This window comes from Ascidia mentula, chromosome 5 (genome assembly GCF_947561715.1).
Source record: "Ascidia mentula chromosome 5, kaAscMent1.1, whole genome shotgun sequence".
NCBI classification, from domain to species: domain Eukaryota; kingdom Metazoa; phylum Chordata; class Ascidiacea; order Phlebobranchia; family Ascidiidae; genus Ascidia; species Ascidia mentula.
This window is the reverse complement of record NC_138570.1, coordinates 1,512,290-1,529,095: the sequence shown is the minus strand read 5'-3', so window position 1 is coordinate 1,529,095 and position 16,806 is coordinate 1,512,290. Positions and strand designations below refer to the sequence as shown.

Sequence of the window (16,806 nt, the reverse complement as noted above, 5' to 3'; positions counted from 1 at the left end):
GCTGCTGTGTCAATAGTTCCACATCGATTTGGAAGATTTTGTGTTTCGCTCTTCAGGCTTAACCGTCAATGAATCGATATAACCACGCAGGTAAACGGTTTCGCTTTTTTGTGTGATAACATGAGGGCGTTGTAGGGTTTGACCAAAACGATTTTGTCATGAAAAGAAATGACTATTTTAGAAACCTGTTATTCATCTCAAAAACGTTTTGGTTCAATACATTGAAGAACCGATTTTTATTTTAAAAGGGTTTCAGACAACAAATATTTTCTTAAAATTCCCAATGTTAACATTGTGGATTGTGTGACATGATTTTAAACAACGTGCTCAAAATAGATTCAAACGCGTTACAGCTAAAATAAACTTATTTTGGTCCAACCTAAAAAGAAACGTTTCGAAAAACTAAAATTATATTTTGGTCCATATGCAAACAACACTAGCTGCATCCGTACATTTTACTGAAGATGTAATACTGTTTTTACAACATGGAAATGTATACCAAATTTACGGAAGATTGTACGTAGTTTTTGGCGCCCTCCATAGCTTAATTATCCAACTTAATGACGTTGGAAACTCAGCACAGATTGCGCATGACAACATTTCGGCTTCATTTACTCAATACTGATTCAATTTCATTTTTGATGACTTCTATTCTGATACTTTGCTGCTGAATGTAAACTTGCGCTTAAAATGTCGTAAACCATGTCGGTGTATTATTAAGCAATATCACTAACCTGACAGTCGTCCCACTTTTCGGTTCGTTGTTCCTCTGGTAAAAATGTAGCGACTTCATCGTCCGCTCTGCCCAACAACAGAATGCCTTCAAAATGAGTATTTTCTATTGACAGAGAATCCCAGGTTAAACAGAGCATACATCGTTACATGATCATACAGGGTCTTTATTTGCCAACCTCGCCATACCAATGTTTGCCAATCCGTCGCCCTTACCTAGCAAAGCCGTATATCGTTGTTGTGTATAAAAAGTAGAAGCTATAGCCAAGTCTCGTCCATTTAGATACTTTCAACCTTTATCGCGGAATTGGAACATACGGTTCACATGCAACTTTCAACATCATTTTCTGGGGTGATAAATAATGTTAAAGCTTATATTTAATATCATATTGTCAACTTATTAATGTTCATGTTTTTTGTTTGCTTTATATATCTAAGATTCACACACTTGGCTTTTAACAGCGATAAAAACGCAACCTTTCACTTATCTTAAACAAATATCACCCATTTTTATCAAAAAAAAGATACTTTCTTACCTGGAAGTAATTCTTACCTGAACAACCTTCAATGTTCAAACTTTCCATTAGCTCTGATTCCAATCCTCCACAAGCGCTTCTTTTATACTAAAAGCTATTCCCGAGATACCGCCACGTGTGCTTCAGGCACAGCAACGAACATATGGGTAGCTATGGAACGTGTACTGTAGCTATGTAGCTACACAAGAACGGCGCTGGTATCCAAGCACGTGTATTGTGGGATTTTTTCGTAGAGCTGAAATATTAGCAGCGCAAAAGACACCAAGAATGGCCGAAATACAGGGGATTGGTTACATCGTTTTAATATTGAATCCAGTGTGAGTCATACTTGTAATATATTAAACTGAAATATTTTAGTATTGTTAGGGCACGAAAGTACGCAAAGTATTTGTACTATTAGACTCCCATCTACACGTGTTTGGGCATTCGTCACTGTGCGTTTTGGCAGACATTATTGAGTTAAATTTTTCCCAAATAGAAATTTGAAACCCTCGCAAACAAAAAAGATTGACCGATAATCAACATGAAAAACTGTCAGACGGGAAATTTCTTCATTTGTAGGCGACACATTCCGCGAGTACATACTTCAGTTTGTAGGAGATTGGAGTCAAATCAAATCATGTTTATTTTGCGAGAAAAAAGCAAATACCGTAAGAACAATGTACAGAGAAATAAAATGGCATGGGCACCGATAAAACCATAAAGGAGTAACACGTTATTTCGTAAACTGAATACGTCTATGTTCACTTAATTGATCGGTTTGTCAATTTTTTATGACCACGCCGGGATTCGAACCCCGGATATCCTGACCACGAAACCCGATCAAATATTCTGCTTGGTTTGTGGGTCGGGCGCTTGACCGATGTTGCCAATCGTCGAAGAACCTATTTTCGATCATTTCTACCCCGCAATTCGTAAAGTTGGCTCTGCCCGTTTTACAAAACCCCGCTTATTACCCTACGTCACAACAACTCAATCGCTATTGTGCGGATACCTCTGGTTTTCTGTGTAGTTACGCACAGAGGTTTGGTGTCGATGCCGGGCTTTGTAACATTTTGCAAGGATCCGGGCACCTCTGAGCTTGCCTAGCAGTTCAGCGTTACGTACGTAACCGTCCTCTCTATTTAAATTCAAATATAAAGTTCACAACCTCTACCTTCGTAGTCACACGGCTGGGACATTGAACAAATATTGGGTCTGGTTGGTTTGTTAGGGTTTGGTCTCTTGTGTTGTTCAGACTTTCCTCTGAATTCGTTGGGTTTTCCCGCTTGAACTGTAAGGAGGAAAAACTCCCCGTACTGTGTTATGAAAAGAATCGCGCCGATACCCGAGGTAAAAGTGGTTTTAATTATGCTTGTCAATCAATCAGTCGCCCACAGTTAGCCACAATAACCGGGTTTGCGACGAGGAAACCTTAACACGAAATTATGAAGAAGTTTAACATGAAATGAGCAATGTCTTTTCAAGACTTTCTATAGACGATATCAAAAATATACTAAATAACATTATTCCAGAAATCCCTACACCAACTATCTTTGACAAATTGTACCTTTTGTTGGTTAAAAAAATAGATATGCGATATACCAATGGTCAAATATGTAAATTTACAAATAAATTTACTGTTCGCCGAACTTATTTAATTAAAAACCCCACAAGCGTCAGTTCGCATTCAACCTCACTTAAAATTTATTTCCAACTTATAACAAAAAAATACAATGCAATAAAAAAACAAAGTACAAGCACTCATGCATGACGTAGCACATGTGGTCAGTCGAGCGTTAATTCACGTGATCAGATACGCTTCGGTGGGTTTGAGAGAGTTTTCCGAGATCGAATCTGGAAACAAAAAAAGTACGAAGGTGTTTGTGAAAGATAGAGCTGTTGCCTCACAAGTAGGTTGGTGACATGATACTAAATATTCACACGTCCATAAGTAATTGTAGCCATAGTATGTCACTGGAGAAACTTGCGCTCAAAAAAAGACTAATACAGAAATACTCAAAAACTGACTGCTTATTGCTAAAAACTCCAAAATTCAGCAACTCTTTTCAATTAACATCAAAGATTCAGTTCGAAAACTTTAAATAAAAGATTAAAATTCTTCATTTTTAGAGACTACAAAAAGCACAACACGAAAAAACAATCAACTCACCCAGAATCCACGTTTCCTTTACCGATGCCATGATCTGTGACGTGGACAATGGTCCGACACGCACTAATGCGCGCCTGGGACTGTTGGTCACGTGACCTCCGCAAAGGGCCAGCAGTTCTCGAAGTTCTTCCTGAAATGCGAAGTTTAGAGATTAAGATGAAAAATGTTTAGTGGGAAATCTTTTACTGCAAATGTTTTTCAGTTTTACCAGCGAAAATAATTCGATGCAAGAAAAGGGTTTCGGGTTCAACGTAATTTCGTGTCAAAATCGATTTCTCGAAGAGTGGCTTATGAATAACTAACCGCTGGAGGTCGCGCTTCATTAGAGACATATATCCTCCCATCTAGTGGCGCAAACAGCGAGCATGACCACGGGAGGGCGGTGTGTAGCGCATAGTGACGTTGCAGTCGTGTTTCCCTGGCGACGGGAAAGAACTCCACCGCTTCGTAATCAACTTCGTCGATCCAATGACCAGCTTGTTCCGAGTTGAAGATCTGTTAATTGAGGTTGAAAATTTCTAAGTTTTAAGCAACCTGAACGACAACAACTTGTCTAGGCGATGCACACCAATAAAGCTACTTTATTTGATTAAAGGATAGTAAACCAGAGTAAACTCTTGTGCATTAATGTTCGCTTACGACAGGTTGGCGTTAAATCAAAAAATTTTGTGTGAATTCGCTTTCTCGGAGTCTTGATATCAACAAGGAAACCACGTATAACCAATTGTAACCACCCCACATCTGGCAGCACCACAAGTATTGAGATGCAGTATTGAGTTTTAAGTGATGCCCGATGATAAAAAACTTAGTTCCAAATTAAAAGTTTGGGTCGTGTTGTTGCAACGCACAAGCAATTTCTCCTACCAAACCTTACTTGATTCGAAATACGTTCAAAACCAAAGCTTGTATGAAGATAAACTCACCCACTGTTTCGACAGCAACCACAGACCACGTGATATTGCTCGCAAAACGTTCACGGTTCGCCGCGCAGCGCCGCAAATCACGTGACTCACGCGTTCGTCCGACACGCTCTGATGCACTCGAAACCTCCCCAATTTCTTGATTATTTTCTCGATCTGGTTGCGTTCCCTTTCATCAAACAATGGGATCGCCATTAAATAGTGATTTCCACTACTGGAGACAGGTATCATGGAAATAGCAATCATACGGAAGTTTTTTTTTAAACCAGTTCTATTTTGGGCTGCACACGGTTGCACACACTGTTTTGACGTGTCATCAGTGCAGCTGGTGATTTGACAACGGTCTTGCCGGGCAACTAGCTCTATTCTTGTTTCATAAATACTTTATGCTGGGCCTGGTTAGCCCAGGGTCGTGAGTTCAAACCTCATCGGGAGCTTGATTTTCAAATCTCGCTCCGACTTTTCAGCGCTTGCGCACCAGTGTACCTTGGCCACAGTATACCCCGTGAAACCACTGAGCTTTTGTAGCTCAGTTGGTAGAGCGTTGGGCCTGGTTAGCCCAAGGGTCGAGAGTTCAAACCTTACCGGGAGCTTGATTTTTCAAATCTCGCTCCGACTTGTCGGGAAGTGGCTGATGCAGCTAGGCTGCCCGAAAACCTCATGATAGTCACTTACGTTCAGTTACGCAGCGCTTGCAATTGCGAACTACACGTTGAATTTAAATATTTTATAAAAACAAAAGTTCTTTGCATCCGAAGTAAATTTAAGCAAATTTACTTAAACCAACCACAAGATAACGACAACTTACTCTCTGTGCAAACTTGTGAGGACGATTACGGATTTCCTTCTTCGGGTTTTCGGCAACATGATTGTCTTAAATTCATCCGTGCTTCGACGCGTTTTAATCGCGTTCGTCAAATCTATTACAAAATATAAAAGAGTAATATTTGCAATTAATAGCGTAAGCAGCGGACAGTCGCATGTTATTTGGTCAGATATGACAATTACTTTAGTAGAAATAAAAATACGCATTTCTTTCAAACAATCTACGTGGTATTTTCGAATTTTAAAAACTGATAGACTTCTTTTGTCGTAAACAAAACACTTTGATTTAAACCAAGCAGCTATGGCTATTTTTTCGTCCTGATCAATGGCACCCTTGGCCAAACCACTGAAGACGTTGAAGCGGTCGATGTTTCAAAAGGGTCGACGTTCCGGTTCACTGCTCATACTTGCGAGAGGTTGCTGAGTTTTCACTGACGTAGGTGGAGGAGGGTTGGGAGGTGAGGGAGGATGTTGCGTGGAGGATCTTCTCTCCTCGGAAGACGAAGATGTGGTGGGAGTTTCTGTAACCATGACAACGGCCGTCGTTACCGCGGCAACTGTGGTATTGTGACGTCAACTTACTTCCATCTCTCGTCATATTCCTCACTGAGCGACGGGTTTTCTTCGGTTGTCGCTTGTCGCGTGTCGCGTTCTCCTTGTCGTCATAGGAAGTGCTCATGGATTTGCGACATTCGGGTCGTTTGCTTGAAACAAAAAGAAAGTTTTTGAAACGAAATTGTTTGAAATATTTTAATGCGGCAAGGCGTTCCGGCGAGTCTAAAAAACCTTGCAAAACCCATAATCTCACGGTCATTTAGTAGTGTTTCCAGAGCATGAAATTTTTTCCCTGGAAATACGTGTTTTTCCGCCATCAAAATCGACAAATTATGATAACTTGTTTATTTCAAGAAATTCTATTCTGACATAAAGTGTGGCTTTAGTTTAATTGTGGTCACAAATTCACGTTTTGCGAATGATTTCAGTTGCATGGTTTCAAGCAGTGGCATGTCACCAAAGGAGAAACCAAAAATTATCATTGCACAAACTACTTTAACACACGAACTCACGTTGTATCAGTTTCCTCGCCGCTAGAAGTTTCCTCTATAGGCGGAGAGAAGTAGCGCTCCCTAGCGGCAAAGGCCTTTACCGCTGTCTCGCCGACAGGTGGAAGCACAGAGCAACTTGTGTCGCTTTCTGAAATAGTTTGGATAAATCTCGGTTGAATCGGTACCGGATAAAAAGGAAACTTAAGGAAATGCATTGTTAAAAAACGATGGAAAATACTGATATACCAGGGCACAGTCAGAGCAAACCCAATCCACGTCCTCAGGACGGCGTAACATAGAGATTTGTGCGAACGTTAACGGTGAAGAAAAACAAAGCAAAAAAGTTGGTTATAAATTTAAATTAAAACACAATAATTGAGAAACAGTTAAGATCGCTTGAATTTTCATGTTACGTAGATTTATAAATGGATCCAGGTTTGCTACCTGGCTCTGTCCCGCTGTATTTCAGTGCGGCTTAGGATTTCGATAAACAGCAAAATATATTATTGGATATTAAGTCCGCTATAATACGACTCAAAGCTGTCAGCTGGTTGACGAGACAGTTAAATTTTAACAAGATAAGAAAAAAATGCGCCACCTGGTGTCTCCATGTCGATTCGACGGATAACCGACTTCCTTCTTCGGACACGGACAGCGCTAGAGATCGCGTACGAAGCCAACAAACTCGATCGGCGATTCGATCTCCGTGGAGTCTGCAAATTTAGATTATGTTACTATTCGTGTATGTGCTTTACAGTGAGTTTTGCAATCCTTTTTCACTTGTTGCATTTTCTTCTGACGTGGATGTTCACCAGCGTTACTTTTTTCAATGCAATATAACCGTACTTCTGAACTGTAATTACGCTGGTGTTGTTTACCTCAAAAACTACGATAAGGCAATTTAGGTTACACACAAGGTTTGACATGGGGCCATACTTGTATTTGTTGGGGACTCATTAGTATCGATGCCGGTTTCAAGACGTCCTCATCACAAAGGAATCGCCGCTTGGCTGTGAAAAAAGTGTTAAAAAACTCTAATGCACAAAAACCATGGATACAAAACTCCTACCCTTCGGCTTTCCTTTGGATCCCTTTGTCTGCTCTTCCTGTTTCTTAGCAACGAGAGGTTCCTGAGAGTCTCCGATTACCTCCAGTGACTCCCTCTTCTCTGAAGATGAATCAAGATGCAGATTCAGGGATGATCTTGTTGATCCTTGGGCATCACTTTCCTCCAGTCTGAGACAAAGTGATGTGGTGGCATCCAGATGCGACCGAGTAGATGATGAGGAACTCCTTTTATCATTCACCACTGGATGGAGTTGAACGGAGGAAGATGATTCACGTTTATCGCTCTCATCCAGGTGAAGAGCGAAGGAAGAAGACTGATGTTGGATGCGGGACGAGGTAGAGATATTGGTTGCTGAGCTGGAGCAAGCGCTCAAGTGAAGATTTATCAGAGATTCTTCATCAAAATTTGTCGAGCTGCCACATTTTGAACAGATTTATTGCAAAATAATGGCGGACAAATTGCCAATAGGTCACAGATAATTAAATTACAAACACACTTACCTTGAAGAATCAGGGATCTTGTTTGCAGACAAGTTTCCTGCAAAACAGTGAATGTTAAATTAGTAGTTTGATAAACATTAAAGTTTTTGTCACCAAAAATATTTTGCACTTGGTTTTTAAAAATCCCCACCTTTGATATTGACGCAGGTCAATTCCATGTCCGACTTCTGAGAACCTTGCACCAAAGACAAGAAACAAACATTAGAAAATGATAATTTTTATTCAAAAAAAAATAAATCTTACGAAATCATCTTACACTACATTTGTATTTTTTTTTATCATACTTCACCAAGAAAATAATTTTATTCACACGATACCTGGAAAGCGATGATAACATCCATATTTAAATAATTTTTTTATAAACAATCGTCTTCTACCTTTAATGTTTGCACATGTCAGTTCCATGTCTGATTTCTGAGTGGAAATTTGGGTGCTTGTGTCGGACTTTTCTGAAGAAAGTATCAACAATCAACAATCGGTGGCTGATATTAGCAACCAATAACAATTGTTGGAAATAAAATCTTAAAATAACTTGGTTGTCCTCTGCTACCTGAAAGTAACGCTCGCTCATCATCAGTAAAGCTCAGGCATCTTGTCGGAGATTCAGTGGTAATGTCTGGAAAGAGGAATGTTTGAGTGAAAGATGTTGCAAATCTTTTTCGTGTTAGTTGAAAACAGTTTCCTATTTTTTATCAAAAGACAAATGTATGTGTAAAAGTACCTGGATTAACCACATCCTTGCTTGTCTTATCTTGAATGTTGCTAAACGAGGGAATGGAAGATATCGACGAGCATGGAGAAGACGGAGGAGAAAATATGGGTTTTCCTTCTTTCATCCGCTGGATCTTTTTCTTGATGTTGTCATCGGGAGTTTCAGCAACAAAGTTGGGTCTCACAAACTGGAATGGCTGAAAAAAATGTCATGTAATTTAAATAAAATTTTCCTCTTTTAGAAGATAATGGTTGTGTAAAAAAAAAATTGTTCGACATAATTTTGTTTTGCATAAGAACTATACCAGAAGACTCACTGATTCATAAATGTAAGGAGTATCTGGGGCCAAAATCCTGTTTTCTTGGTGACGTCCTGAAGGAATTATACAAAAATATTCATTAGACAGTATTACTATACTTTATTACATAAACTGACCAACAAGTTTACTGCATGGGTTCATCCCTATACAAAATTACTATTGACATACATGCAATTTCGGTGAACTGGTGTTGATTTGAACAAAAAAACGTGACTGTACCATGAGTTTCCGACCCGTGCAAGACAAGGGGAGAAACAAACTGGACTTTTTTTGCTTCCAGTCGTTCAATTCTTTTTAACCTCCTCTTCTCAGCTTTCTCCCATCTTTCTTTCTCCTCCTCCGGATATAAAGGCTGTTTCTCACAGAATTTCTGCCCAAGTACAGAATTTATTGCATTGGAATGTAAGTAAGTAAATGGAAAATAACAAAATAAACTATAAGAAATTCAATTAATCTGGCACAGTTTAACTTTATATTTTTATCTACCGTCGTTTCGCATGCTTTTCAAATAGACTTCAAAATATTTGTTACAAAAAAATAGATCGTGTTCTGCGTGTGGCCATTGATAAATAGATAGTAAATTTCTGAAGCAAGGTTTTAAGGCACTAACCTTTGGTGGTTTGTAGTTTGTAACATCAACAAGGTAATCCTTTTCCTCCACCCTAGTCTGAGTGACTCTGCATCTTCAGGCAAAGTATACAAGTTTTCAGTATGCAACGATTCCAAAAATATATTCAGGAAACCATTGTCAGTTTGAAAAACGTCATTCAAACTGATGATGGCATAAGTTCTTGCCGAAACGTTTTTCAATCATGACAATGTTAATAACAGTACGGGGCAGTCTTTTTATTCTCAGAATTAAGAGTAAATCCAGGATTTGTGTTCCTACAGTAAGATTACATTTCTGCATCTTTAGGCCAACAGTACATAAGTTTAACATAGATAAAATGCATTTAGGTAAAGCAACACAATAGATTCGGTATTGTAATGATACCTTTCCACCCACACACAGCTGACAATTTTAATTCCTCTCTTTTGCGCCTTTTCAACATAAGACTTGTGTCCACTTTTGAACACAAGGTGGGTGATCTGGTCGTGCTTTGTGAACTTTTTTGTTACCTAAAAAACACAGCAATTAAATACTGTTTGATGTGTATTGAATTTCTGTGTCTAATAAATTGTGTTGTTTTCGTTATCTTTATTACAACTTAAAGTTAAACGTGGGAGAATAACAATAGCTTGCTTCAAAACCATCAATGTAGTTATATTTGAAAATCAGTCAGTCAGTAACTAAATAGCTGTTCAGCAACATTGCAAAAAAATGTTATAAAGAAGTATGTGCATAAACTTACTATAGCACCCATTCGGTCAAGAATTCTCGCATAAAGAGACGATGCATTGTCTGTCCCGTTTCTAGACCACACATCACAGAACACGACACATTCACTGAGGATGTTTGAAGCTGGTATACTTTGTATAAATGGACTCGGAGACTCATTTCGAAACCGATGATTCACAGGCGTAAGGGGTGATGCTGGTAAACTTGAACTAACAGTCGGGTGAAAATTAAAATACACAATTTACACTGATAATGAATAGACTGGCCCATATTGCAGAATACAATGACATGTTTTATTTATTTTGAAGACATTTTGGCAAAAACTTATGCCACCATCAGTTTAAAAATGGTGTGGTTTGTTCAGCTTTATTGTTATATGGAGCTGGCCAGTCATTCTTAGAATTAAGAGTAAATCCGTTATTAGTGTGCACCAAATTTCAACTAAAACAACACAAAATGCTGCATAATTTATTTATTTTTTTTTAAAAAACAAGTAACTTTATGACAGAAAGTGAACTTACCCTGAGGTAGCTGCACCGCCGGCATTATTTATATCCACAATATGTTTTGGCAAATTTCTTCTTTTTCCATTGTTTAAATTGGGATCCATTGAAGAATATACAACAAAGCAATTATTTGTGAACTAAACAAAGTCCTTGGTATTTGCTAAAAAATCCCCTTAAATTTCCCGCGTCCTGCGTTACGAAAATCCGTAGCACTGCAGTGTTTAAACTTCTGATCTCTATTAAAAGTATTTGCCACATAGGTGATATCTTAAACATCAGTGTTGTAAACCCATAGTTGGTTTGACATGCTATTGTTATATAATACCCATATACAGATATGTACCAATCCTGACCTACTTTTTTCAAACTATCAGCATAGCAGTTTAATTTGCCAGCAAGTCTGTATATCACCATTTTGTAAAATGAGAAAAAAGTACTTTTTACAAAAAAAAAACAATAAAACTGTTTTGTTTTATTGATGTATGATGACTTGGGCGCCAAACACATTCTCTGTTACCGCCCAAATTCGATCACGAATGCCCGCGTTTCGTTGCTCGTTAACCTTTGTCGTAGTTTCATACGTAATGACATATCGTGAAATGGCATTGCTCATTAAATAATCACATGTGAATTAATCAAAAATGCAAATTCAGCAAAAACACTGTTTGCCAATGTTGTTAGATTTCATTAAACAATATAAAAAAAATTATTAAATAATATTTTAGGAAGAAGTTAAAGGCAACTTTTTTTTAGAAAAATGGGCTTTAATATTACTTATTTGTATGTTTAGCTGCTGTCATTGCTATCAGTAAAAAATCCTTAACTATATATAAATAGTTTTAGTAAGATTGTCGAAAGGTATTGTATCTCAAACTGCAGTAAATAAGATTCTTGTTATCTTTGACAAAGTTGTGCTGCACATTTACCATGTCATTCACGGTGATGATTTTGCTTGAGCTGCGTAAAAACTACAGAATTACCCTACAATTTTACTGTGTGTCCTGGGTAAATAAAAGGGCAACGGAATTTCTAACGTCCGTATTAAATTACAGAAGGGTTTTGTGTCGTAGTGTATTATGTATCCCATTCAAAATAAGGACATGTAGCCTACATTCAGACAAACAGTGACCGGAACGCATTAACTAACAGAAATTGTGAATATACGCCCAGAGCGTGACAAGACTCGGCAAACAGTTGTAAATTGGCTGCTCTCGCTATTAAACAATCTTGTGTCTCGCGGTTTCTGCGACCTTTGAATCAGAAACAAGGAACGAAAACTTCACAAATAATTAACCAAGAGTTTATCAGATGCCCTGTTTTGTGCACCCTTCGCGAAACACGAATGCGCTTGTTTGGAAAAACACAGCAAAAGGGGTTGTTTTTAGTTTAATTTTTCATTCAAAAAAGAATTTGTCAAAAGATTAAAATTCCTATTTTGTAAAATTGTTGTGTTTAAATCTCCAGACACATTTCCGTTTGTAAACTTCACCCAAAAGTTGTTGTATTCTGATATTTTTAGATCTTCAGATTCCCAAAAGGCAAATTTTACTGGATTACATATAAAACACGAATAAATTACTCGTGCGTGACGTCACGTTGCGATATTTCGTAATCATGTTACCCGCGCAAGTTCGGTGCAAGTTTGTCTGGCTGTAAATATCGTCTCGACTTTGCGAAATTTCCCCACACCTAAATATAAATCTTTTTTCCAAGGCTTTGCTCAGATGTGTCGCAGGAATATTGTGTCCGGGCGATGAAGCATGTCGTTGCGGTCGGATCCAGTTCTATATTTATTTTCTGTGTTTACCAATTCGCGCGAAACTTTTTGCAATGCAGAAATCCCCCGAGGTCTTTTATGCCCGTTATCGGTCCACGTTATACGCCTGAATGTCTATCATATCTTCAGCGTTTCGAAAGGTTATTATTATTGACTTTGTACACATATCACATTCCAGTTAAATGATGACGTTGTCTTGTTCTAATGAATTCTAGATCCAACAAGTTTTAAATAAAATAGTTTTTTTTTTAAACCTCTCGCTTGTAATAAGTGCCCATTTCGTTTCTTTTTTGAAAAAAGGGAGTAATTATTGACAATGAAAATGTTAAAAGCATTTTTCACCATGTCAAAAACATCAAATCGTTTCAGTACCAAGAAAGAATCTTTGTGTTACAACAAAAATCTCACAAAAACCAAGCATAACTTCAAAAGATAACAAAATTGGTTTCGGTGTCCAAAGAGAAGATTTTTAAAAACTTGAAGCTTTCTGATTGCTTTGGCCGTTTTGTTATACTTCAATGTCCTAAACTGACAAAAAACTTTTATGGTCAACAAGTCGTTAAAAAACTGACAAAACTTGTTTTGAAAACATGGATGACGTTGTATTTATGACCAACAAGTCATTAATGCTACAAAAACATATCGAAAACCAAATACACCCAAACAAAATTAAGCAATTATTCGAAACGCAGAAACTCTCATTTTTTGTTTGATAATCTATTTTAAATTAAACTCTTTTATTTCGATCGATTGAGTTTGTGAACGAGTTCAGCATGGCGTGGAAGCTTTGGTCATGCTTGATTGAGTTTCAATGACGTTGCGCTCAAACAGAGGCCTCGAGAGACTGTTTGTTAAACCGTGAAATAAGTTTCAAAGGGACTTTGAACGAACAGTGGGGCGTTCCTTTTCCTTTTAAAGGTGATCGGGATGAATTTTGGAAATATTTTTTTTGTTTAAACTTTAGACTGTTCTGTCCCTTTACGCACGTGACGCGACGAAACGTGATTTGATTCATGAAACTTTCGTGATATTCCTAAATACTTGGTGAGCGCCAATCACACAAATTAAGTATTAACTGTCTGGAAAAGAACTGTTTCTGCAGGAAAACTATTTACTTTGAGTGTTTTCGCAAAAAGAAAAAATATTTTATGTTTTTAAACAAATTTACACTTTATCCTCGAATGATGTGACTTCATAAATGACGTCATGGTTTCCAGTCCTGACGTAACGCATGTAAGACCGGCAAGCACATGGTCTTGTTGAGTTACAGCCTCACCTGCCTGGCAAACAGTATCAATCATATAGTTAGTATTCTAGTGGTTTTCCTGAATGTTACGCGATCCGCATGATTTGTGATCCGTGATAAGTGAGTACAACACACACAAAGGAATCCCCCAGTAATTCACAAGCTTGTAACAAATATCATTCAGCAGTTACGCAACAAAATAATTTCGTGCCGTCTGCAGTTTAACAAACGTGCCAAATTTGCCACTCCTTTGGTAACACTTAAACATTCGCAAAGAATAAGTCGTTGTTATTTACTTCGTTAACGTAAAACTAACGATACTATTAAAAATTCGGTGATTTTTGAGGCAGCCTCGCACTAGCGGAAGCAATATGGTCACGAGTTCCTTCTGAAAATTCGAAACCTTTGTCAGATTAATTACATGCTCACAAATATAGTTTGTACAAACCGACGTTAAACGCCAAACAAATTCGTGAATAATTGCACAGTTCGTTGTAATAACTGCAAGTTGTATGTTTTAAAGTAACAGTATTATTAGTTTATGTACCGACAAGTCTAAACCCGATTTTTATGTCGGAAACATTATTATAAAATGGGAGGCAAAAAGTTGGTGGTTTCGGCCAAACAGTTTTACGGAACTAACCAAGGTCGACAGCAAAATCCACCAAATGCAAAGTTGTTGTTGATCAGCTTGTAAACCTTCCATGTTGATGTACTGTTTTTTATCTCCTTTTGCATGGCCGTCATCCACGTCATGGAAACGCGTACAGTATAATCTGCGGTGTGCTGATATTTTATCTACAGATTGTGGCCACAAAGTAAGCTTATGTCATCTGAAAATCATTTCTGTTGGTGATGACCATATTAGGTGATGAAATCCAACAAGTTTACCAACATTAATCTAGGAATACCGCAACCTAAATTTAGGCGAGATTTCATAATTAGATATTGCCTACAAGTACATTGCATGTTACTTTATTAGGGAATAAATTTGGCTTATAGAAAACTGTGTCATTAGGTATGTCTTCCCGAATAAGGTTCAGCATGTAAATACGGCGAAGGGCTAACTGGGTGTTTAGACGAGAGTTTATTTGAATTGTTTCGTCACTATTTTAGACTGTTTCGTCACTAAGGTAGTGTTTAAGATGATGCTAACCGGGCAAATAAAGTGAAAGATGCGATTTCGAAGCAAATCGGGCAAAACCAATAAAACGATTTATTGCTCAGTCAGTCATTGCGGTTGATGTTGTCGTAGGCCAAGCGTCACGTAGGCTCAAGACTGGAGGTAAAAATTCACAAAAGCAATTTCAAATTGTTGTGTCTAAACCTCAATCGGGTCATGCCGTTCCATCCATTCATTGATTTTGCTTGGCAACCCGAATCGATTTGCTCATACAACGTGAATGCAACTAATTTACATTTTAAAATCAGACGGGGGAATTTGATTTGATCTGTCAGTGATTTTAGTGACTTTCAGTTTTCGGTAACTCATAAAAGAAAATAATCCTGATGTTTTGCTGTACTGTACAATACTAATAATATCATCTGATATGCGTATTTATTAAACAGTAATTATTTTAACTTTTTAAAGTGATTTTTCTGACTTTTATTTTGTAAAATTTTTTACTCAAGTTTTTCCAAAACTTGCTTTTTTTTAAATCATGAACCCACTGAAAATAGAAGTTAACAAAGAAAATGAAAAGTTTTGTTTTGTCCCAATTCATAATCCGTATTTGTAATTTTGTTTTTACAGTACAAGTTTTCGTATGCGGTGCAAAGGGCTTTGTTTGTATTGGCCAAACCGTCAGTAACCAACATTATATATGCACAACTGTTAGGCAACAGGAACTTGTTGACGTCACAGTGCTGGGCCTTTGTTTGTGCGACGATGCGGAATGTATTTTTTCTACTCTATAATGTAAACAAAGTATAAAGCAAGGGTACGTCTGGAACTTAATGGTAATTGAACAGAAAACAAATTATTTTCCACCCACTTTATCTTTCTCATCGAAGAACATGGCTACACACAACAAATTCAATGACAGCTTGGCTTATCAGCAGACAATACTAGGGTGGCGTTTCAAATGTAAGGCAATAGTGAAACCAACATCAAGTGTGAACTGATAAGGAAATGCTGAAGAATGGCAAGCTGGGCACCCGACCGTTTTCATGCGACATGTTCTGACTAATGGCAGATTTTAGGTTTAGTGTTTTTTCATTGTTTGGGTGCGGTTTGTAGAAAACATTCGCAAAAACATTTACTGCGTTCTTATTTCAATGGAAACATTTTTAACCAACACAAAAAGACATACGAATATATAAACCACTGGTGTTTGTTACAAAGCTGCTTTCAACTGTAGTTTATACAACAGCCGACTTGCGGAAGAATATTCAGGTTGATAATTTGAGAAACTTCCCGAAAACAATAACGAAAAGAAAATTAAAAAAAATGAAAATTTAAATATAAAAAAAAGAAAAATTTCACCAACAGAAATTTCAAACTAACGTGGTTTGTGTTCCTTGTAAAACACTTTTCTTTATGTTGATGCACATTAAACATTTTCTATTGTCAATCATCTATGCAAATCTTCCTTTACCCGCCCAAAATTCGTGCGAGTCGAAAGAAAATTGTGTGTGTAATGAGCACACACCCAATGTTGAAAGGTTTCAACAAGAAAACTAAGTTGTTGTCAATGCAAACCACCCCTGTTTACTGGTTTTTGCCCACGGTTGCAGGAGAGTTGGACTAATTTACAACCATTCCTCACCTTCAACAGACCGTGACCGCACACAATAGCCTGCCTGATGAAATGTGACGTCAGAAGTCCGTTGCTCTGACGCATGAGGTTCAATTGATTTTATACTTGAGACCATACAAAAGTGAAACTGCATATTTCGTGCTGTGGAACTATTTAAATCGACCCCAACAGAATTTTTCTGACTAGTAACAAACTAAAAGTAATGTTTTTTTGTGGTTTTTTAGTTTCGGAAATAGGTGGAATTTTTGTTTTTCTTTTAGTTTAACATTTTACACCGATTGATTTTGCAAAATCAGACGTAAGAACGAAACAAGAAAGAAAGTTTGCAAAGGTTTCAGTTTAATGTTGTCCTGAAAAACAACACAAAA

The 16,806-nt window shown here is 37.6% G+C and overlaps 1 protein-coding gene across 1 annotated transcript; it reads right to left on the bottom strand.

The window, feature by feature from the left end:
• Positions 1-2,930: 2,930 nt before the first annotated feature.
• On the bottom strand, positions 2,931-10,808 carry LOC145901601 (microcephalin-like). The gene is made up of 22 exons (XM_082989338.1): positions 10,672-10,808; positions 10,164-10,359; positions 9,806-9,930; positions 9,422-9,494; positions 9,031-9,181; positions 8,809-8,864; positions 8,502-8,688; positions 8,331-8,396; positions 8,158-8,229; positions 7,911-7,955; positions 7,781-7,817; positions 7,281-7,693; positions 7,148-7,221; positions 6,810-6,924; positions 6,233-6,359; positions 5,748-5,869; positions 5,573-5,686; positions 5,149-5,260; positions 4,344-4,509; positions 3,724-3,915; positions 3,421-3,550; positions 2,931-3,104 (listed from the first exon to the last, which is right to left on the bottom strand). Exons 1-22 carry the CDS (start codon positions 10,758-10,760, stop codon positions 3,052-3,054), a joined length of 2,715 nt encoding a protein of 904 aa, XP_082845464.1. The 5' UTR covers positions 10,761-10,808; the 3' UTR covers positions 2,931-3,051.
• Positions 10,809-16,806: the final 5,998 nt, after the last annotated feature.